This window comes from Sarcophilus harrisii, chromosome 1 (assembly GCF_902635505.1).
Source record: "Sarcophilus harrisii chromosome 1, mSarHar1.11, whole genome shotgun sequence".
In the NCBI taxonomy this organism is placed as follows: Eukaryota; Metazoa; Chordata; class Mammalia; order Dasyuromorphia; family Dasyuridae; genus Sarcophilus; species Sarcophilus harrisii.
In genome coordinates this window covers 197,255,141-197,277,823 of record NC_045426.1, presented here as the reverse complement: position 1 = coordinate 197,277,823, position 22,683 = coordinate 197,255,141, and the positions used below count along the sequence as shown (strand labels likewise).

Below are 22,683 nucleotides of genomic sequence, written 5' to 3'. Positions count from 1 at the left end.
CAGGTTCTCTTGACTTTAGGACCCAGACTGTGCCCTCTCGCTGCCCCAGCTCCTATAATCGTTTTTTTTTTTTTGTTTTTTTTTTTTTTTTTTTTACTTTTTTTACTTTACTCTGCCTCAACCACCCACAGACACCTAATCATCACTTACAACTCTCATCTCTATACTTAAGAATTCTGAATTTTCTCTTCTCTAAACTTCCTGTCTTTTATTCTCTTCATTGACCTCACTTCTTGAAAACTTACTCTTTATCCTTAGAAAGATTTTCATGTTCTTTTATGTGTCCCTTTTCTCTCAGCTTATTGGTCAGTAGTTTCTTATACTATCACCTTTCCTCGAATCCCTTCTCTTGGGTTTAAAGGCCATGCCACTTTGTCAAATCCTAGGCCTGCCTTATACCCCCATCATTTATTTTGGATTTCCCCCATCATCTCCATTTTTATTTAGTTCCTAATGAATGCTGCTGGAGAAAGTCATGTAACTGTTCTGTGGTCAATATAAATTTAGGCTATGTAATCTTAATTTGACCCTCATTGCTATATAACAATTCTTTTATTATTTCCTGATCGACTTTGTGTTTCTTCTTTTTTTATATACTACCTTACCAAATTCAAGAAAAGACTTCCGCTATCCATTTATTGGCTAAATAGTGACCATTTTTGTGAACTCCTTCTTCATTGCTCTATTTCTCAAAATCCTTCCTTAGGGTCCTTGATTTTCTCCTCTTTTAAGGTAGTCTTTGATGGCAGGTAGTTCCTTTCTCTTCTAGGATCATTTCTTTTGTCATTATTATTACAAACATTCCAGGTTCTCTTCCACCCTTTAAAACAAACACAACAAAGAAAAATCACATGACCCTTTGCAGTTTTATCCTATAGTTCTCAAGTTGCTATTTAAAAGTAAAAAATTATTGTGGCTTTTAAAAAACACTTCTCAATAATTCCTTTTCTACATAAAACTTTCTCACATAAACTAAAAAGTATAGATAAACAAAAACAAATTTATTGGCAATATCTGAGAGAAAGCTCAGAAATTGCTTTATCAACCGAAGTCTTAAATCATATTTAATCACCGCCTTGATAAGAATGTTGAGGTTCAAAGGAGACCCTCAAACAATTGAAGTTTCAGACCAGTATCATGAAGTGTCTCAAAAGAAGTTGCAGGCTTGAACCAATCCCCAAGTCAAGGGGGCAAAGTCTATTGAAGTGGGCTAAGCTCCAAAAAAATTTAGCTAACTACCAGGAGCAAGAAGATAAATTTATGGGAAAAAGAGATCAGGTACTTATGTCACTGATAATGCTTATTTTATAGCTTAGAGGTAGAATTGAGGAGTAGTCTGGTATGCACCTCATTATTGTCTCTGAAACTTTGTATTTACTGACCAACAGGTTGTTATCTGACAGCCAGGTGCCTTAGGGTTACTGCCACTTCTTTTAATGTTTGTTTCCTTTACATTATTGTGGACTCTGTGTAAATTATTTATCAAGCTTTCCTAAATTCTCCATACTTGTGATTTTTTATGTTGCATTAATATTAATTATACTCAAGCAATGGACAACCATTTTGTTTCCAGGCTTTTGCTATTGCTAAAGCTAGTACTGCTTTACTTTTGTACTTCTGTACCCATGTGAATTTTTTCTCTGTTTTTGACAAATTACATATACAAGTAGTGGTGCCGCTAGATTAAAGGATATGTATGTATGGATTAGGAAATTTTGTTAATTCTACTTATTTTCCAGAATAGTTATTTCAGACTAATATCAATTAGCATGTTATTCAAGTCTCATCCATTAGTGTGCTATTCTTCTCACAATATCTCCAGTTTTTAATATGTGTTTCTGATTTAGCCCTCCTCCTCAAAAGGGTTTTCTATATTTGTTGTTTCAATTTCAAAATTTCCCATTTACTTTTCAGTTTCTTTCGAACTTTCTTCTACTCTAAGCATTCATCGCTGTTTTACTGATAAAATCTTTTCTAAGTCTTTTTGTATTTGACTTCTGTGTAACTCTTGACATTATCATCTCGTCTCCCCTTTCTATTGGATACACTCTTAAGACTTCCATTACACTGCTTTCTCTTTTTATCAGTTTCCCCAATACTTTTGAGTTTCTCTTCTTGGATCAATATTATTCTCTTGTTACTATGATTGATGTGTTAGATTAATAGTTTAATGACTCAAATTTTTTTTCCTTTGAAAATAAAGCCCATATTACATCAGTAATTTTTTTTTTTTTTGGTATTGTTCTAGCTGTGAGTCATAGAATATAGTCTCTAATGAATTAACATTATAGATTATTCAAAAGGCAATGGAGGGGTGCATTTCTGGGGTTAGAAGGATCAAATTTACTATTAATGAGGTTGCAGGATGATCTGTGAATATCATTTGACAGATGTATTATGAGGAAAAGAGGTGGGCAGGTATTAGCAGAGTTAGAAATAAGCAATGGATAACTTATATATACTACCAGTATTCATTTAATGTCAAGAAGCATTTATAGGAATACATGGAGATGTCACCCAAGATGAGAAAGCTAGGTAAGTTATGATTTGGACCATGAGAAAGGATGCCTACATAGATCAGATCACAGATGTTGTAATAAGATGATGGAATGCCTCTTTGTCTTCACTAATAATTATTTGAGAAGAAATCTTTCCCTTACAGGTTTTTCATTTCCCTTTCCCTTTTCCCAGTCTTAAACTTGTTAGACTAATTTGTATATGACCCAAGGCTGGGAAGGATAGACAACAGTTATTGTTAAAAAGATCTCTTTAGTCTTTTAGTGGACTAAAGCCCAATAAAAATGAATAGTTTGATTATGGCTATCATAAAAATTAAATGCGATCTTGGACTATATTAAGAAAGGCATAGTTTCCAGATATAAAGACGTGGGTCCTATTTTACTCTGCCCTCATCTGTCATATTATGTTTGCTTCAGGATGTCTTGGTTAAAGAAACACTTTGATAAGCAGTGTCAGAAGAGCAAAACCAGAATTATGAAGTGCCTTGATCCTAGGTCAAATGAGGAATGATTGAAGGAATGGGTGTTTTTAGCCTTTAGAAGAAAAGGCAGTGGGAATATGATAGCAAATTTTTCACATTTGAAGAGTTGTTTGTAGAAGAAGGGACTGGATTTGTTCTGTTTGGCATCCAAGAATGATGAATAGAATTTTCAAAGAGCATCAGATGTCCGAACAGATTTGCTAACAATTATAAATGCGCAGAAATGAATTGGCTCCTTTTAGAGATAGTGGGTTTCTTTTTTTTATGGAGGTATTCAAACAGATGTTGAATGACCACTTATTGGATGTATTTTAATGGAGATTTCAATCTTCACATGGATTTTAGTATATGATTAAGATTACTTTCAATGAACATGGTTTGATCCTGAGTAGTCATAATATTGGTGATGAACCTTTAATAAAACACAAGTTTTTTTATAGACTGTATTGGGAGAAAATTCATTCTACTTTCAGGTCAATATATTATCTCTCTTGTGATATTTTACTTTTATACAATTCTGCCATTAAGATTCCAATATTTAAAGAGCTTTATACTCTTTATTTTTGGAAAATTAAAAAAAATGTTTTAGCCTTTTCTCTTTGAATAATTTTATCATAGTCTTTTTACTCTGCAAGATATTGTAAAACTGTGATTATACTAATTATTTCTTTTTTCAACTAATTATCTTTCTAATAAGAAACAAGAAATAATTATTTTTTTCATCATTAAAGCATTTTTATGAATGAAGATGATCCTCGCTGGCTGGGTGCTTGGTGGATTGGATTTATTTTGTCCTGGTTCCTGGCATGGTCCTTGATTATGCCTTTTTCTTGCTTTCCAAAGCATTTGCCAGGTAAGTACTCAAAGATGGTTCATTAAACTAAGGGAAGTTTTCCTGATTTGTTATATTTATTTAAGTACAAGAATAAGAAGTAGATCTTCTAACTTCATTGGTATAAGAAATTTCTGGATGAAGAAGCTATACCTGTCAATATAGATTCTCATAATTTCCAGATGTAGAAAATTGCTGGTGGAGAGAAGTGCCTTGACCATATGTGTCACAGGTAGAATTTGAAATTCTGATCTTCCTGACTTTGAGTCTGGCCCATTAGCTACTGTACAAATTGGAAAATTCATTCTTCCTTCCATGCTGAAACCCTGGTATCCTGAATGTGTGCATGTGTGGTGAAGGCAAATGGGTGGAAAGGTAGGATAGTAAAATATGCCAGCTGTGGGTGGCTTGAAGATACAATCTGAGATCAGATCATTCTTATGGAAAGTGGGAAAGCAGTTTATACATATACCATGTATACTTAGCTGGGGAGAGGAGCAGATAGAATCCAGGACTGCTTTGGTGAAGAATCCAGGTCAGCTGTGGTGCAGGTTCCTTTTATCTCCAGGAGGAATATTAGGTTTACATACCACCTATTCAATTACTTCTTTACTACAAGTCTGAAGTTAAGGGGTTCAGAACAAAAAGCAACTTCCCTGATAAATGTGGGTTAGTTAGCCTTTAATTGACATTTGTCAGTTTGTCCTTTTCTCACTCAACATCTATACAAAAGCCCATCATGCACATCAAACAGTGAGCAAATCTATTCATCTTTGCAAAAGGGCAAAGACAAATCAGAGAAGTTCTACAAGTTAGAATAAAACAGAATATATAAGATTAAATGATTTCTTGAATTCAGAGTGAGAAAAAAATTTCAGTTCAAGCCAGGAAAGAGGAAATGATCTCAGCTAGGGGAGGTCCCCTCTTAGCACTCTGCAGAAGGGTTCAAGGAGCAAGATATAGCAACCATTTGAAAATCTCTACCAACCAGCTCTTTAGACCTCATTTTTTTTCTAGCTGTACCTCCCAACTCTATTCAACAAATTGAAGTGAATATAAATACAATGTTGTATATCTAGTAAAATGATGAATTACTTTCTCCAAACTACTTCATCTCTTTCTACTAAAGAAGAAAAAAGAGAAAAAAAAGATGCACTAAATGTAAAACAGTTAAATCAACAGTAGTATGAAGACAAACTTGTCACATAGTAAAAAAAGAAAAAAACTTCTATGAATTAGCATTTGAAGAAATCTAATGCTTTTTTATTTTTAATATGTGTTTATTTTTTTTATTTTATTTTATTTTTTTATTTAATAGCTTTTTATTTACAGGACATATGCATGGGTAACTTTACAGCATTAACAATTGCCAAACCTCTTGTTCCAATTTTTCACCTCTTACCCCCCCACCCCCTCCCCTAGATGGCAGGATGACCAGTAGATGTTAAATATATTAAAATATAAATTAGATACACAATAAGTATACATGACCAAAACGTTATTTTGCTGTACAAAAAGAATCAGACTCTGAAATATTGTACAATTAGCTTGTGAAGGAAATCAAAAATGCAGGTGTGCATAAATATAGGGATTGGGAATTCAATTTAATGGTTTTTAGTCATCTCCTAGAGTTCTGGGCATAGCTGGTTCAGTTCATTGGTGCTCCATTGGAAATGATTTGGTTGATCTCGTTGCTGAGGATGGCCTGGTCCATCAGAACTGGTCATCATATAGTATTGTTGTTGAAGTATATAATGATCTCCTGGTCCTGCTCATTTCACTCGGCATCAGTTCGTGTAAGTCTCTCCAGGCCTTTCTGAAATCATCCTGAAATCATTTCTTACAGAACAGTAATATTCCATAATATTCATATACCACAATTTATTCAGCCATTCTCCAACTGATGGACATCCATTCAGTTTCCAGTTTTTAGCCACTACAAAAAGGGCTGCCACAAACATTCGTGCACATACAGGTCCCTTTTCCCTTATTTATAATCTCTTTGGGATATAATCCCAGTAGTAACACTGCTGGATCAAAGGGTATGCACAGTTTGATAACTTTTTGAGCATAGTTCCAAACTACTCTCCAAAATGGTTGGATTCGTTCTATGTGTTTATTTTTTAACCATATCTTTTAAAATTTTGAGTTTCCTAATTCTCCCTTCATCCCACCCCCCTCCTATTGAGAAGGCAAGAAAAATGATATAAATTATATTAGCCATATTACTACTGTACCCCCAGCTAACAATCAAAACAAAACAAAATTAAAAAAAAAAAGCAAACTCAACAATAAGAAAGTCAGAAAGTTATATTTCAGTTTTCACTTCAGTTTCACAGAGTTTTCTCTCTGGATATGGATAGCATTTTTTCATCATGAGTCCTTTGAAATTGTCTTGGATCATTGTATTGATCAGAGTAATCAAATCTTTCACAACTGGTCATCATAGTAGAATTATACCCAAAAAGTTATCAAACTGTGCATACCCTTTGATCCAGCAGTGTTTCTACTGGTCTTATATCCCAAAGAGATACTAAAGAAGGGAAAGGGACCTGTATGTGCAAGAATGTTTGTGGCAGCCCTCTTTGTAGTGGACAGAAACGAGAAACTGGGTGGATGCCCATTAATTGGAGAATGGCTGAATAAATTGTGGTATATGAATATTATGGAATATTATTGTTTGGTAAGAAATGACCAGCAGGATAAATATAGAGAGGCTTGGAAAGACTTACATGAACTGATGCTAAGTGAAATGAGCAGAACCAGGAGATCATTATACATTTTAACAACAATACTATGTGAGGATGTATTCTGATGCAAGTGGATATCTTCGACAAAGAGAAGATCTCTGGGTGTAGCCAATTCTGTCCATAATTGATCAGAGAAGGAACACTGGTAAATGAATGTGGACTACTTGCATTTTTGTTTTTCTTCCCAGAAGAATCCAATTCTTCCTGTGCAATAAGAGAACTATTCTGTTCTGCACACATATATTGTATCTAGGATATACTATGACATATTTAACATGTGTAGGACTGCCTGCCATCTAGGGAAGGGGGTGGAGGGAGGGAAGGGAAAAGTTGAAACAGAAGTGAGTGCAAGGGATAATGTTGTAAAAAATATCCTGGCATATGTTCTGTCAATAAAAAGTTATAATAATTAAAAAAAAAAAGAAATGAACAAAAATACCCAATTGGTCATCAAACAGTTTTGCTATTACTGTGCATATTGATCTCAAGGTTTAAACTTTGCATCAGTTCATATAGGTCTTGCCATGTTTTTGTTTTTGTTTTCCTGAAACCATCCCTCTCATCATTTCTTACAGCACAATAGTACTCCATCCTAACAATATGCCACAACTTGTTCTGTCATTCTAAAATTTAACTTGAAAATTTAATTTTCTTTCTTTCTTTTTTTTTTTTTAACACATTGCTTTATGATTTATGTTGGGAGAGAAAAATCAGAGAAAGGAAAAAAAAATGGGAGACAATTTTTAAAAAAGAAGTAAACATAGCATGTGTTGTTTTACGTTCGTCTCCTTAGTTCTTTTTCTGGATACAGATGACATTTCCCAAAGTCTACTAGGATTGCTTTGAATTGAGATATTTACTTGGAGGGACATGTTGAGGGAGTTCAGTTGGGTTGCTGTCTGTACTTTTCCTTTTGGCTTCTTTCTACACTTCCAAAAACTCTTACTTTTTAAAGTGCTCACTTAGTACTCTTTATCCAGTCTCCATTTGCCAGAGGCAGAGGAACTAGAAAACTCACAGGTAGGTGTGAAGTGGAAGAGGGGGAGATGTTGAGGTCTCTTGCTGCTGTGAAGATTTTGGCAGAATCTCCATCCCTTAACAAACTTTAACACCAACTTTTCCTAGCCGCATAAAGTATAAGTAATGTAGAAAAGGATTAAAATATATTACCTTTCAAATAGGGCTCAGTAAAGGTTAGGGACTGCTAAGACTTCAGAAATTCTTCTCTTAGTCTTTTTTGAGGGCCAAGTTCTGTTTCAGTCTGTTCAAGATGAGAAAAGCAGAAGGAGAAATTGGGTTTGTAAACCAACATAGGCAGCTATGTCTTTGCTGAAGAAAGGTAGACTGGAATCCAGTTGAGGTCAGGGCTGACCTTGCTGAGGATCGTTAGGACAGGGACCTAGGCCTGTTAACTGTATGTTCTCTAATACAAGGCCACAGCAGCTTTAAAACATAGTCTTGCAGGAATATCCACCTGGAAAAAAGGTGGGACCAGAAAGTGAGAGAAGACTTTTTTTTTAAAGGTGAAAACTTTTAAAAAATTAAGAGTAAAAGCCTCAGAATAAAAATCAACATGGAGGAGGCTAAAATCAGAAAATAATAAAAATATTAAAATAAGAAAAGATGACCTCAATGACAGTAAAAAAAAACTTTTTAAAACAGATATTCTAAGAAGAAAGTTAACTCAATGCCTGATAAAATACAGTATTCTCTAAACTCTAAAGACAACTTGGAATAAGAAGAGAAAACTTTATTTTTAATGAAAACTTTATTAATTTATTAATTTAATTAATTTTTTTATTAATTTATTAAAATTTTCCAAATCCAGTATTGGAATTCAAAAAGGAAAGGTAAAAACTGTTGAAATTGTATATTCTTCTGTAGATACATTTAAAAAGAGAGGAAAAGATATTTGGAAAAAGAATAAAAAAGAATAAAAAAGAATAAAAGAGTATTTAAGACTGAGTACATATGGGATGATGAGGGTTCCATATGATGCTCTAATTTCACATTTGTGTTATCTTGGGCAAGTCATTTAAACTTTTGGGGACAGTTTCCTTGTCTCTAAACTAATGGGATTGGGCTGGATGATTTTCAGCTTTAGATCTATGACACTTTCAGACTACATGAGCATCTGAACAAAGTGTCATGGATGGCAATTTTAAAGGCCATCTCCTAGTAGGTCTAAAGTATAGGTATACACAAAGCAAAGCATGACCTCCAGTATTGTTTAGATGGTATATGGGGCAGTTAGGTAGTTTAGTGGATAAAGTATCTGCCCTGGAGTCAGGAAAATTCATCTTGCTGAGTTCAAATGTGGCCTCAGATACCTACTAGCTGTGTGTCCCTGGGCAAATCATGTTTGCCTCAGTTTCTTTATCTGTAAAATGAGTTGGAGAAAGTAATGGCAAACCACTTTATCATCTTTGCCAAGAAAATTCCAAATGGGGTCATGAAGAGTCAGATGTGAATGAGCGACAAAATACCTAGATGATACATACCACTTATTTTGTTGGAACTGTGGATTATTCCAAATTATCTGATCACTTAATAGAAAATTAATCATTTGTTATAAGGTATATTATTTTAAACTAAATGATGTGCAAAAAGAATAAAGCTATATGCCATTCATATATATGGTACAAAAATACATTTCTGATTATGCAGGCACAGCAGAAACACAGGCTGGAAAAATTTCTCAAGCCCATCATAATGAAAATGCCACACAAACTACAGACAAGAATTTTGGGAAAAGCATTAAGGATTTTCCAACTGCTCTTAAGGTAAACTGAAAATTTACATAACTTATCTTCTCTAAAAGAACTTTGCAAACTGTTCTGGCCCAATTCAGTGTCCATTTGGAGTAGTTGGTTATCTCTGTCTCTGCCTCTGTCTGTCTCTGTCTCTTTCTCTCTCTCTCTGTCTGTCTCTCTTTCTGCCTCTCTCTGTCTCTCTGTCTCTTTCTCTCTCACATAAACTTATATGCATACTCACTATGTGTGTGTATATGCATACACATAGGTTATATGCATGAGTTTATAACTGATGTGTCTATGTATCTCTGTAGATTGGCAGCTTGTCTGCTATCATATATATATCTATATATATTTATGTATATCATTAGAAGCTTCAATACTGGAAATTCCCCAAGTTGATTCTACTAGTAGAGCAGAAACAATCAGAAAAAAATTACTTGTCTCACCTTAACAAAGCTGCTCAGAGGAAAGTGCTTTCTAAACTATATAGAAGGGAATTGTTATTCCTATGTCATGGTTTTTGAAAAATCAAAATTGCAAATGAGATAAGGAAGTAAAATTAAAAAAAAAATTAAATAAGCTGCAGCATTTTTACCAGGGATGGCAGTATCAAAAAAAAAAAAACCAAAACCAAAACAAAAAACCTTACATAGGATGAATTAAGTTATAACAGATGGACATGGAGAATTTTGCACTGAAATTTATGAATTGATGAACTAGAGAAAGATCTCCAGAGCATTTGTAATGGAAAATATATGTAAAAATATGGACAGAATCCTATTGTATGAATGGAGGAAGTAACCACATTAGTGAGAACATATATCCATCCAGGTATGGAAATATAAAGAAAACAATGTAGGTTTTGCAATAGAGTAATGACGTGGTCATACTTGTACCTTAAAAAGGTTATTTTTGCAAATGTTTGAATGAAATGTATTGGAGGAACTAGTCAACAAGCTTATTTATTAAATACTGATTATGTGCCAGACACAATGCTAACTGCTAGAAAGGTTCTTTGCTCTTAAAGATATAGTATTCTAGTGGAGAGGAGAAAACATGACAGGACTATATACATGCAAGGTATATGCCATGTAAATGGAAAGTACTTTCAGAAGAAGCACTAATGTTTGAGGGAAAAGAAGGTACCAAGAAAGTATTTTTTCCCAAGGTGGCATTTAAACTGCCTTTTTTATTTTGTTTTGTTCTTAATAGTATTTTATTTTTTCAAATACTTACAAAGATAGTTTTCAACATTCACCTTTGCAAAACTTGGTTGTTCAATTTTTTGTACCTTTCCTTTCCCCTCTTCCCTTCCCAAGACAGCAAACAATTAGATACAAGTTAAACATGTGCAATTCTTTTAAACACATTTACATATTTTCATGTTGCACAAAAAAATCAGATCAAAAAATAAAAAAATACAAGAAAGAATAAAACGGCCAAGTGAAGAAGGAAGAGCAACAACAAAAAGGTGAAAATACTATGCTTCAATTCATATTCATCTCCATAATTCTTTCTCTGGTTGTGGGTGGTACTTTCCATCACAAGTTTATTGGAATTGCCTTGAATCACTCCATTGTTGAGAAATAGCCAAGTCCACTACAATTGATGCTCACATAATCATCTTGTTACTGTGTACAGTGTTCTCTTCTGCTCATTTTACTTAGCGTCATCAGTTTGTGTCAAGTCTTTCCAGGCTTTTCTGAAATCAGCTTGCTCATCATTTCTTTCTTTTTTTTTTTCTAAAATTATAGCCTTTTATTTTTCAAAATACATGCAAAAATAGTTTTCAGCATTTGCCCTTGCAAAATCTTTCAAATTTTTCTTCTTCCCTCCTTACCCTCAACCCTAGATAGTGAGTAATCCAAGACAGATTAAACATGTACAATTCTTCTAAATATATTTCCACATTTGTCATTCTTTGCAAGAAAAATCAGATGAAAAGGGAAAAAATGAGGAAAAAAAATACTATTACATCCATGTACCATAACTTATTCAGCCATTCTCTAACTGATGGACATCTATTGAGTTGAGTCTTAAAAGAAGTTGTGGCAGAAATGAGGAGAGAGAATATTCCAATTATGATTGGCAACTGGTTTAAGTATATCAGTCTGATAGATGAAATGAGAGAGAGCAAAAACTTCATTGTTTCTGCATCACAGAATTTGGGAATAGAGGAAAATGTAAGAAAAAGTAGGAAGGGTCCAGGTTGGGAAAGATTTAAAGAAGATTTTCTATTTGCTGCTTGATAATACAGAACTACTGAAATATGAACTAAAGTTGAGTCTGGTTGTGCATCCAGGTGACTGGGAAGATGGTGAGATGCTTGGCAGGAATAGGGAAGCTATAAGGAGAGGCTTGGTAGTAATGAGCATGGTATATGCATAGTTTCAGATATCTATGGCTCTGCTAATTTGAGATGTTAAATAGGAGGGTGATGGCAGGAAAGACGTAGGGACCGAATAAATAGGTCTGAGAATCATTTGCAGAGACATGATAATTTAACCCATTGGAAATGAGGGAGTCTCTAAGTAAGACAGTATAGAGGGACAAGGGGAGATGGCCAAGAGTTGCAGAAACTCGTGGGACGGAACTGGAGGAGTGTTCAGTAAAGACACAGGAATAGACCAGGCCTTTATATAGGACCTGATCTGTGCCAGGCACTGAACCCAGCACTTTCACAAATGTTTCATTTTATCTTCATGTTCACCCTGTGAGCGAGGTGCTGTTATTACTTCAATTTTATTGTTTTCAATTGAAAAACTGAGGCAAATAGAGGTTTATTGATTTGCTCAGGGTCACACAGCTAGGAAGTGTCTGAAGCCAGACTTGAGCTCATCTTCCTGTCTCTAGGCTCAGTGTTATCCGTTGTATTATCTGGAGGGCTCGAATCCATTGGAGGAAAACCAAGAGAGCAGCAGGGTCATGAAAACTTAGAGATAAAAAAGGGTGTCCTGGAGCAAAAAGTGATCAACAAGGACAAATGGGGCACAGAGGTCAAGAAGGATGAGAAAAGGAGATTTGGCAAATAAGAGATCATTGGTAACTTTGGAAAGAATAGTTTCAACTGAATACTGAAGTCGGAAGCCAGATTGTAGAATGTTTAGAAGCAAGTGGGAGAAGAGGAGGCTTTCTCCAGAAAAGGGAGGAGAGATATGGGAAGATCATTTGTGGAGGGAAGTAGAATTAAGTGAGTTAAAAAAAATTTTTTTTCAAAGAAAAAAAAGAGAATGGGGCAATCTCCTATAGTTGATGGGATGGAATTGCAATTTAAGGGCTCCATGTAGGGGCAGCTACATGGTGTGGTGGATAGAGCCCTGGGCCTATAGTCAGGAAGACTTGGGAAAACCTGAATTGACATGTGGCCTTAGATACTTCATTCTAAGCTCTGTGACCTGATGAGACTTCAAGAAATTCAGTCTAGATCATTTGTATGAGTGCACAAAAATTGGTTATTTGTTTGTATATATTTGTGTTTAAAGCAAGAGGATTAATCTTAGTTTTCATGAATTTGTTAGCATATGCTTGTTTAGAACTGCCATTTCACAGTGCTACTTTTTAAAGTTTTCTGTTTATTGCAATGCTTTCTTTTATTACATTCTAACTTTTACTTTTTTTCTTTAGATTTTGCTGAAAAATCCTGTATTTCTGTGTTTAGCTCTATCTACTAGTACAGAAGCTTTAATTACTACTGGCTTTGCTACATTTTTGCCTAAATTTATAGAAAATCAATTTGGATTATCATCCAGCTTTGCAGCTACACTGGGAGGTACTGTTTCTTCTTTATTCTTTATTTACTTTTCTAAATAACATCAGTTAGTTCATTTTTCTTTTTGTTATATATGTGGTATAACTTTTAGGTATATGAGTCTTGACACATTATAGGTTATATAGATTAAAGTCATGGACATAGCTTTTCTAGGACAAAAAGAGCCTACCATAAATAAAAGTGTCTGATCATTAGACGCTATATTATTTAGGCCCACAATACATATGGACATTACACAATAATTATGTAGCAACAAAAACAACATAAACTATTATACAGCCTATGCATAAGTGAATTCCTATTCTTTGAAAGCATATTAGGACATATTTTCAGTTGTTTTGATATTTCCCAATTATTAGCATTAATTATTTGGTATATTAATGTTTTCTTTTCTAACTATTGATATCATATTTATCTGCAGGAGTTGTTTTAATTCCAGGGGCAGCAGTGGGGCAAATTTTGGGTGGCATCATTGTGTCTAAATTCAAAATGGCTTGCAAAAATATCATGAAGTTTTCACTGTTGATGGCAGTAATGGCCCTTATATTGAGTTTCATATTTATTTTTGCTAAATGTGGAAATGAGCCATTTGCTGGTGTCTCTGAAGCATATAATGGGTAAGTATCATTTAATTTTTTTTTGGTTCACTGCCCAAACCTCAAATTACATGTATTTATATAAAATATACTTTATATATTAAATGACAAAGCAAAATGGTCAGGGAATTCATAATTTTAAATTGGTGAAATATTTTCTCCTCAAAAGAGGAGAAATCCTTTACAAAGAATTATTCTCCCAATGTATCCTTTAGAAAGTTGGAGGTATTTTCTTATTTGACACTTCAAGAATTTGTAATTTCAGCATGGTGATTCTCTCTTGACAAAGGAAATCACATTTCCTTTAAGTATAAGGTCTTGATAGTTAACTCTTTGATAGTTAACTCTCCTTTGTTTTAGTTAGGTTAGAATTTCTTTCACGCAGATTAATCTTTGCAGCTGAATTAGATTTAGGCAAGCTGATGATTACATTTACATTACATAGCTTTTGAGAATCTACAGACCAAAGTCAACTCTATGATCTGCATAAGCCATTGAAGTACGGATTTTCCCTAGTCCTCTAACTGGAGAAGACTGGAGAAATCATCACAGCAGGAAATCTAGACAAAGAAACAAATAAATAAATAATTCTCCACTGGGTATGCTGAATACTGGCAAAGAGAAAAACTGAGATGAAGCAAGTCCTATTTATTATATATATATATACTGATCGTTGATTACCTCTTACCAGTTCATTTTCAAAGGGGAGTTGAATATTCTATGAGAATAATCTACTTGGTTTTTAGTTTTTAAAAAAGGCTTAATACCACTCCTTTCCCAACATATTTTGTGACAGAATAAATTCAATAATCATTTTCTAATATTCCTTCTCTTTGACCACTCCTTCCCTCTATTATTTAACAATTGCCTAGCCTCTCCAATTCTACCTATCTAGCATCTCTCAAAACCTTTTCCTTCTCTCCATCCCTATGTCCATCACTCTACTTTAGGTTCCTTTACATTATTAGAATAACTTCTTAATTGATTTCCCTTCCAAACTAAGATTCTAGGACTAACTATATCAGTTAGATCTAATTATATCAGCCCCTATCAGTCATACAGAGTGACTCCAAATTGCCTGTGTGATGAAATGTGACCTCATTTTTGGCTTCCAAAGTCACTACTTGACACAAGTTTGTCTTTCCAGGTTTATCATGCATTAATCTTCCTGCATTCTCTAGTCCAACCAGATTTTGTCACTTTATAGACCCTGTAGATAGCATTCTATTTTCTAACTGCATGCTTAGAATGTATTCCCTTCTCCACTTCTTAGAGTGGCTAGCTTGCACTGAGATTGTTTATTTTGTCATTTTTATATCCATTATTGTTTTATTAAAAACTGTAGCTTTAAAAAACTATCTTTAAAAGGTACCTCATTTTTTACTAATTTTTAAAAATGACATGATATTCACATTCTCTTCTCATTCATTTTTGGCTTATGTGATAGGTGATCTAAGATTTGGTCTTAATGTACTTTTTGCCAAACTACTTTCCAGTGTTATCTGCAATTCTTGTTAAAGAGGGAGTCCTTTCCCAAATAAATTATGATCTCATTTTTGTTTTTCCAAATACCTTTTGTGGCTAGTTTTTATTAAAGGATACTGAATTCACTCCTCAGACCTAATTGGCTTAGTGAACAAAGACTTGGACCAGTGACAGTTTTTATTAAGGCCAACTACCAAAACCCAAATGGATTTGTGATCTCATAAATTTAGGTGGCATCTTTGCCAACAAAGCATATCTCAACCCATCACTGACTAATCATCTTGTGTATCTTTTTTCTACATTTTCTGATTAGTTCATTAAAAAAGATTAATTCAGAATCCTATTCAGATTCTTTCTCACAGATCCATTTGAGTAATAGAAATCGGGTTCTTTTTGTAGTGTATGATTCACGAATAAGCTAGATTGTAAATTTGTTTAAGGTAGAGACCATTTCTTATTTTGACATTCATTTGGAAGTATATTGTGTGCTAGGTGTGTTGTAGATACTTAGTAAATAAAAAGTTTTTTACGAGTTTGAGAAAATTCTAGTTGTTAGTATATATCCTAATATACGTTCACTTTTTAGTGTGATCTTTTTTTGTGCAGTAGACAAATGTGTTAGTATCATAATAATTCATAGATAGATAGAAGTGAGCTATTTGCTGGCTTATCTGTTGGTGATGTCTTAAGTCTCCTCCAGCTTTAAATCTAAGCTGCTCCATTTGATTGTAAACTCCTTGACTAGCAAGAGCTTTTGCCTTCTTCTTCTTTTTTTTAATTCACATCATTTTATACAGTGCCTAGCATATAGTAAGCACTTAATGAATATTAATTGGTTGATATCTTCAGCATTCATCAGTCAACTTTTCATATCATTCTGAATTTCTCACATGGGCGAGTGAGCCTAGCTACTGAATTTTGTAGAAATGCTTCATTTTACTTTCTAAAGCTTCTACAAATGGATATCTAAAACTTTTAGAAAAATCTATGTTATTTAGCTTGACTATTACCATTTTGTGTAAATTATCTCATTCTTAAACCGGTAAAGTAGTTGTTGCAATCAGCCTGTCTTTAGAAGTTAAGTGATTTGCCAATGGATGAAATTATTGAATTTAGGTCTTTGACTTCAAGGCCAATAGTATTTCTAAAGCCTGTATGATAAATTATATTAATTGAATACAGTTATGTTATAGTTTTAATTTTTGAATTCCCTCCTAATCCTACTTTTTTTCTCATCATTTTTCTTATTAAAAACTTTCTAAGCACTTCTGAATGGGTAATGAATTAGATATACCAAAATAATTGGCTTCTTGATTTCAATAATGGCCTAACCAATAAAAAAATACAGTTGGTATATTAGAAAAGCAGATTAAACACTGATAGCTTTTCTCTGCTTTTCCCAGTAATATGTTATTTTACAACAAAGATTTGTCTTTATATAACTTGTGTGCCTAAAAATGTATAGCACATAAAAGGTACTTGATAGATGGGTGTTGTTGTTTTATTAATAGACCCATCTAATGTCTAGGAATAGATTAGTTATATGATATAAAGCCTTTCATTATATGTACAAAACATCACTAGCTGAGTAAAAGCATAAATATTGAGCTCCCTTTGATAAGATTCATGCCAGTTCGTCCATTATTTAGCACAAAGTCCTATAGGCCTGATTCTAGCAATGGCTAGAATGAAAGATTAATTTTTAACTGTTCATTAGTTTTTATAAATAGACTCATGGTTATATTAATTTGTTTCTTACAGGACAGGAATGTTGGGAAACTTGACAGCCCCTTGTAATGCTAATTGCAACTGCCTGAATTCATTTTACTATCCTGTCTGTGGAAGAGATGGTATCCAGTATTTTTCTCCCTGCATTGCTGGCTGCAAAAATTCAGTTCCCGAAAGTCGGCCAAAGGTAGCTTATTTTTATGACTTTATGTATAATAAGGGATATTTAGATATAGTATGTTAGGTTTTTTTTAAAATCATGACTATAAAATATCTTCTCCACTTCTGTCTAAATTCTGTTCATCTTGGCTCCAACTCATTTGTTGTTTCTTCTGTAATGCCTTTCCTGATGATCCAGTTTAAAGTGAATATGATACTGTGGTCATTACATCAAATTCTAGGACATTTTAGAGGCTTCTGGAAGAGAGCCATTCTTTAGTCTGCTATAATATTTTACTGTGTGTAGCAATCATCAATAAACAAAAACATTTCAAGTACAAAAAAAGGAAGAAAGATCTAAGCCTTTAAATTAATTATCTAATTATATTTGCTCATTTAGTAGTTTCTTTTCTTTTTCTTTTTTGGTGTAAAACTGGGACTTAAAATTTTTTCACATTTTTTTTCTTGTTTCTTGTAAAATTTTTATTTTGATTTAGGAGTTTCAAAATTTGGTAATAATATTCCTGTATGTTTTCCACACAGGATCTCTTTGAGGAGATGATGGGTGGAATTTTTCTATTGGATTATTTTCTGCATTATTGTGTCAAGGTTTTTACAACTTTCTGACAGTCCAATTATTCTTATATTTTCTCTTCTTGATCTGTTCTCCAGTTTCTGTCAATTTTGTTATGTTTCACATTCTGTTCTATTTTCTCATTCTTTATAATCTCTTTTGTTATTTCTTGATTTTCCATAACTTCACTGGCTTCCCCTTGCCCAATTCTAATTTTCAAAGAATTATTTTCATCTTTGAGACTCTGTACCTTTTTTTCTAGTTGGTTAACTTTCTTTTCATAATCTTCTTGTTTTGTCTTGGATGGTTTTTATTTTTATTTTATTTTTAGTTTTTCCTTAATGTTTCTCATTTGATTTTTAAATTCTATAAATTCTGTCTGGGCAGGCAGCCATTTCATATTACTCTTTGAGATAGAAGCCTTTTTTTTTTCTTTCTTTTTTTTTTTAAATTAAGTGTCCTCCTTTGGAGATGAACCCTGGTCTTCCCTGTTCCCATAATATGTTTCATGGTGGAATTTTTTCTTCTTTGCCAGTTCATTTTTTTAATTTTAATTTTTAAAATTTTATTATTTTTCATTAGTTTTTTTATTTTTAAAACATGCATGGTTAATTTTTCAACAGTGATCCTTGCAAAACCTTGTGTTCTAAATTTTCCCCTGCCTTCCCTCTTTAAAAAATTTTTTTTAAAAATAAAAAGTATTAGGGTAAGCATTTCTGATTGTGGGGTGGGGAATGGTGCCTCAAGCTTCCCTTCAGCCCTCCTCTCTACCAAGAACCCCAAACAAAGAGTTCCACCCCCTTGAAAATGCCCATAGCTAGCAGCTGCCCCTGCCCCACCTATCTCTGAATGCTCTTGAAAAGGCAGTGACTGCTCACAGGCCTGATTCCATTGCTCATTGGCAATTGGCTTTGAACAGTTCTGTTTGTTTCCAAATTAGGGCAGTTTCCCATCTTTAGGGTAGTCCCCTGCTCCTGTAGGCTTACCATATTTGTGCCACACTTAATACAAACATCCATTTAGTTTTCTGCAGGTGTTCCGACCTGCAGAAAGCAGGAACAGCTCAACTCAAGTGATCCACTAACTTCAGTATCCTCAGTAGCAAGGAGAAACATGTACTACCATGTCCCAATTATAACCTGTTATAATGCAGAGAGGATTTTTTTCTTAAATCTCCTTAGATTATCAGGGGAATTTTTTTTTTTTAAGGAAAAGAAAAGGAAGGCTATATCTCAAAGAATAGCCTCTTTTGATACAGAGAAAAATTGAAAAGATACTTGAGTTCCTCATTTTACGGGGAAAATTTATTATTTGGAGACCGAGATAATTTTCATGTTTTCAAGTTTCAGTGTCTTAAAGTGCAGCATGACTCCAGGATCCCTATCTAGAGTATCCAATAAATTAAAGAAATTGCTTTTAAAAGTTATACTGTGTTTGTCTAGAATTGGTGATCTTGAGTGGGTTATTTCAGTTATTTCATCAGATGATTGTCATTGCTATGCCTTTGCCAATTGAAGTTTGTAATGAATGACAATTTATAAAAAGTCTTTGAAGATGTGACAGAGTGGAGAAGAGAGGTCACCAAACTTGAGCCCTGCTACCTCTGCCCCTTATTGGGAAAGGTTTTTTGTAAAGTGGTAATTTATATTTTTAAATAAATGTAATATGCTTCTTTTAAAACTAGTAGCAAGAAAAAAATACATATAATATCCTTGAAGTTGACTCTTGTATAGGGTCCTCTGGGTCAATAACTCCTGACACTCTTTGTTGATACCCAGAGAATAACTGAGGACTTTTGCATGCTTGTGCACATGTGCATATATATTTTTCCCCCATTTATCTTGTGTACTTTTTGGGTTATTATCTTCCCTTTGATAGGTGATGGAGTACCTATTGATGTTTAAAATGGTATCATGATCATAGCTTATTCACCCTAATAGAAAAGATTTAATGCTACCCTGCAAAGAATGTTCAAGATATATGCTGATAACTATCCAGGTGTTTGGTATGATGTATTATCTTATCTGCTTTTTACATGTACCATGGAGTTGTCACTATTTGAAATCATGAATAGGAGGATGGTTAATGGTCCATTATGTTTAATTACAGAGTCCTAGAAGAGAGATGTTCATAGTTCCAAACCTTAGTACAGAACAACATATAAATCTAGAGAAAAACTGAATAAAATGTGTATTATAGTACAAGAGCATATAGTCAAAGCCTGAGAGACTCATAAATAACAATGAAATCTTTTGCATTTAAAGTAGGCATTAATGGAATGGAATTTTACTTCCACAAAGAGATAAATACAAGTCCTCTGTGTGCATCTGGTCTTTCATTCTATCTATTCTCTCTTATTTTTCTATTTATCTATGTACAAATGTAGTATTTTATTTGGGGGGGGACAAGTTAAAAGAAATGCTTAGAGCCTTCAGTATCTTTTTTTTTCAAAATAGCATATTTCTATGATTAATATTGTATTCTTAATTACATATATAAAAACTATTTTTAATATTTGTTTAAAATTTTGAGTTCCAAATGTTCTTATTTCCCCTCTGATCTCAGTGAGATGGCAAATAATTGATTGTAGGTTAAACATGTACAGTCCTATTGTAGAAAAATGCAGATCAAAAAACTCCCAAATAACAAAAAAAGTTTTTAAAAAAGTGGACTTTGATCTGCATTCATACTCTTATCACTTTTTTTTGGGGTGGATAGATAGATAGCAGTTTTCTTATTTTCTCAATTGTATTTTAATTTTCCAATTACAAGTGAAGATAGTTTTCAATATTCTTTTTTTGTTTGTTTTTGATAGTATTTGATTTTCCTAAATATATTTTTGATAGTATTTGATTTTCCTAAATACATGTAAACATACTTTTCAAAACTTTATTCTAAATTTTTCTCTTTCCCTTTCTTGCTTTCCTCATCCCCAAGACATCAAGCAACCTGATATAGGTTAGATATGTGCTATTCTTTTAAACAGATTTACATATTTGTCAACAACATTCATTTTTGAAAGATTTTTTCCCCCTCCTTTCCAAGACAGCAAATCTGATATTGATTTTATATATATTCAGTCATTTAAAACATATTTCCACATTTGTTATGTTGTGGGGAAATAAATCAGAACACAAGAGAAAACCACTAGAAGGAAAAAACACACAGATAAAACAGGTGAAAATAGTATGTTTTTATCTTTAGTTTTTGTATTTCTTTCCCTGGATGAGGATGTCATTTTCTATCCTAAGTCTATTGGAATTGTCTTGGATCACTGTATTGCTGAGAAGAGCTAATTCTATCATAGTTGATCATCACATAATCTTATTGTTGTGATATACAATGATCTCCTGGTTCTGTTTATTTCATTCAGCATCAGTTTCTATAAGTTTCTCCAGGCCTCCCTAAAATCATCCTGCTGATTGTTTCTCTCTCTCTCTCTCTCTCTCTCTCTCTTTTTTTTTTTTGCTGAGGCAATTGGGGTTAAGTGGATTATTTCCTGTAGAACAATAATATTCTATAACATTAATATACCATAAAGTATTCAATCTTTCTCCAACTGATGGGCATCCACTCAGTTTCCAGTTTCTTGCCTCTACAAAAGGGGCTGCCACAAACATATTTGTACATGTGAGTCCCTTTCCCTCCTATAAGATCTCTTTGGGACAAGCTCAGTAGAGACAGTACTTTTTAGGGAATTTTTCTCTTTACTGGATTTTTGTACGTCCTTTTACCATTTGGTCTATTATGTTTTTTTAGGAGTTTATTTTTTTCAGTATTTTTTTGTGCCTCCTTTGCCAAGTTCTTTTTTCCCCCCATGATTTTCTTGTATCATTCTCATTTCTTTCTCCATTTTTTCTTTTACCTCTTATATGATTTTTAAAATCTTTTTGAAGGAGTTTCAGGAATTCTTTTTGCATATGAAACCAATTCACATTTTTCTGTGAGGCTTTCAATGTTGTAGTTTTGACTTTTATTTGGTCTTCTTTTGACTTCTTTTGACTTTGTGTTTTAATCTTCCCTGTTACTATAGCAGCTTTCTATCAGATTATTATTTTTTGTTGTTTGCTCATTTTCCATCCTCATTTTGCACTTTTAATTTTATGTTAATGTTGGGCTGTGCTCCCGATGTAGGGGAGACAAGATTCAGGTTTTTTAAAACGGCTTTTTTCCCTTCAAAGCTAGTGCTGGACATTTGTAAGTGTTTGGTTCTTCCAGGATGGTATGATTTAAAGAAAGGTGAACAGTTACAAGCATTCTTTTCTGTCCTGGAATTGTGACCACAGTTGCTACTCTCACATGCTTTGTTCTGACTCCTAGTATAGTCCTTCTGGGACTGAATTTCCGATCTGTGTATTGGCAATGCAACAGAGTCCTGCACCTTGTGCCAATAAAGGAACCCTTTATATCTCCTCACAAGTTGTCTGACCTCTTTATCAGAGCTCTGAAAGTCACTGTTGCCAGTTCATTGCTCTCTAGGGCAAAAAGAAAGTCCTTACCATTTTTTCCTGACATCTTTGCTCTGTCCTGAGACTTCATTATCTTGAAAAAACTTAAAAGAATATATATGCTTTAAAATGTTAGCAGAAGGCTTCTTCTGAATATCATTAAGTCATAGTTGATATGCCTTCTAGATTCATATAAATCTCTTCATTCAGATTTCAAACTGGAATGAAATAAGACTTGTAGATCATCTGATACTTAAAAAACAAAAACATGTTACTAAGAATGTAATGCTATTTTACTTGCCTAATGAAGAGGCTTTGTCAATTTTTCACACCTTAGTCCTATGGATCATTTAAGTCTCAAGGGCAATTGCATTATTTTTTATGGAAAAGCTAGTGCTGATGATCAGTGATGATGCTTCATGGGTTCAGTTGTTAGTTCCCTTGTCTCTGCTTTTTCACACATTGATGTGACTAGTAATAAGCATATATTAAATATAGGTTATCCCCTTAGGTTATCAGGAAATTTTAAAAGAAAAACTAAAAAGGAAGGGTGTATTTCTTTTTTTTTATTATAGCTTTTTATTT

General features: G+C 33.5%; 1 protein-coding gene across 1 annotated transcript in view; it reads left to right on the top strand.

Annotated features, from left to right (window-relative positions):
• Positions 1-22,683, top strand: part of LOC100924882 (solute carrier organic anion transporter family member 4C1) — an 80,029-nt gene that overhangs the window by 43,195 nt on the left and 14,151 nt on the right. Inside the window, exons 5-9 of the mRNA XM_031968314.1 lie at positions 3,733-3,854; positions 9,251-9,366; positions 12,964-13,108; positions 13,530-13,725; positions 16,951-17,104. Of these exons, the coding sequence (XP_031824174.1) occupies positions 3,733-3,854; positions 9,251-9,366; positions 12,964-13,108; positions 13,530-13,725; positions 16,951-17,104 (733 nt within the window). The remainder of the gene's footprint in view (positions 1-3,732; positions 3,855-9,250; positions 9,367-12,963; positions 13,109-13,529; positions 13,726-16,950; positions 17,105-22,683) is intronic.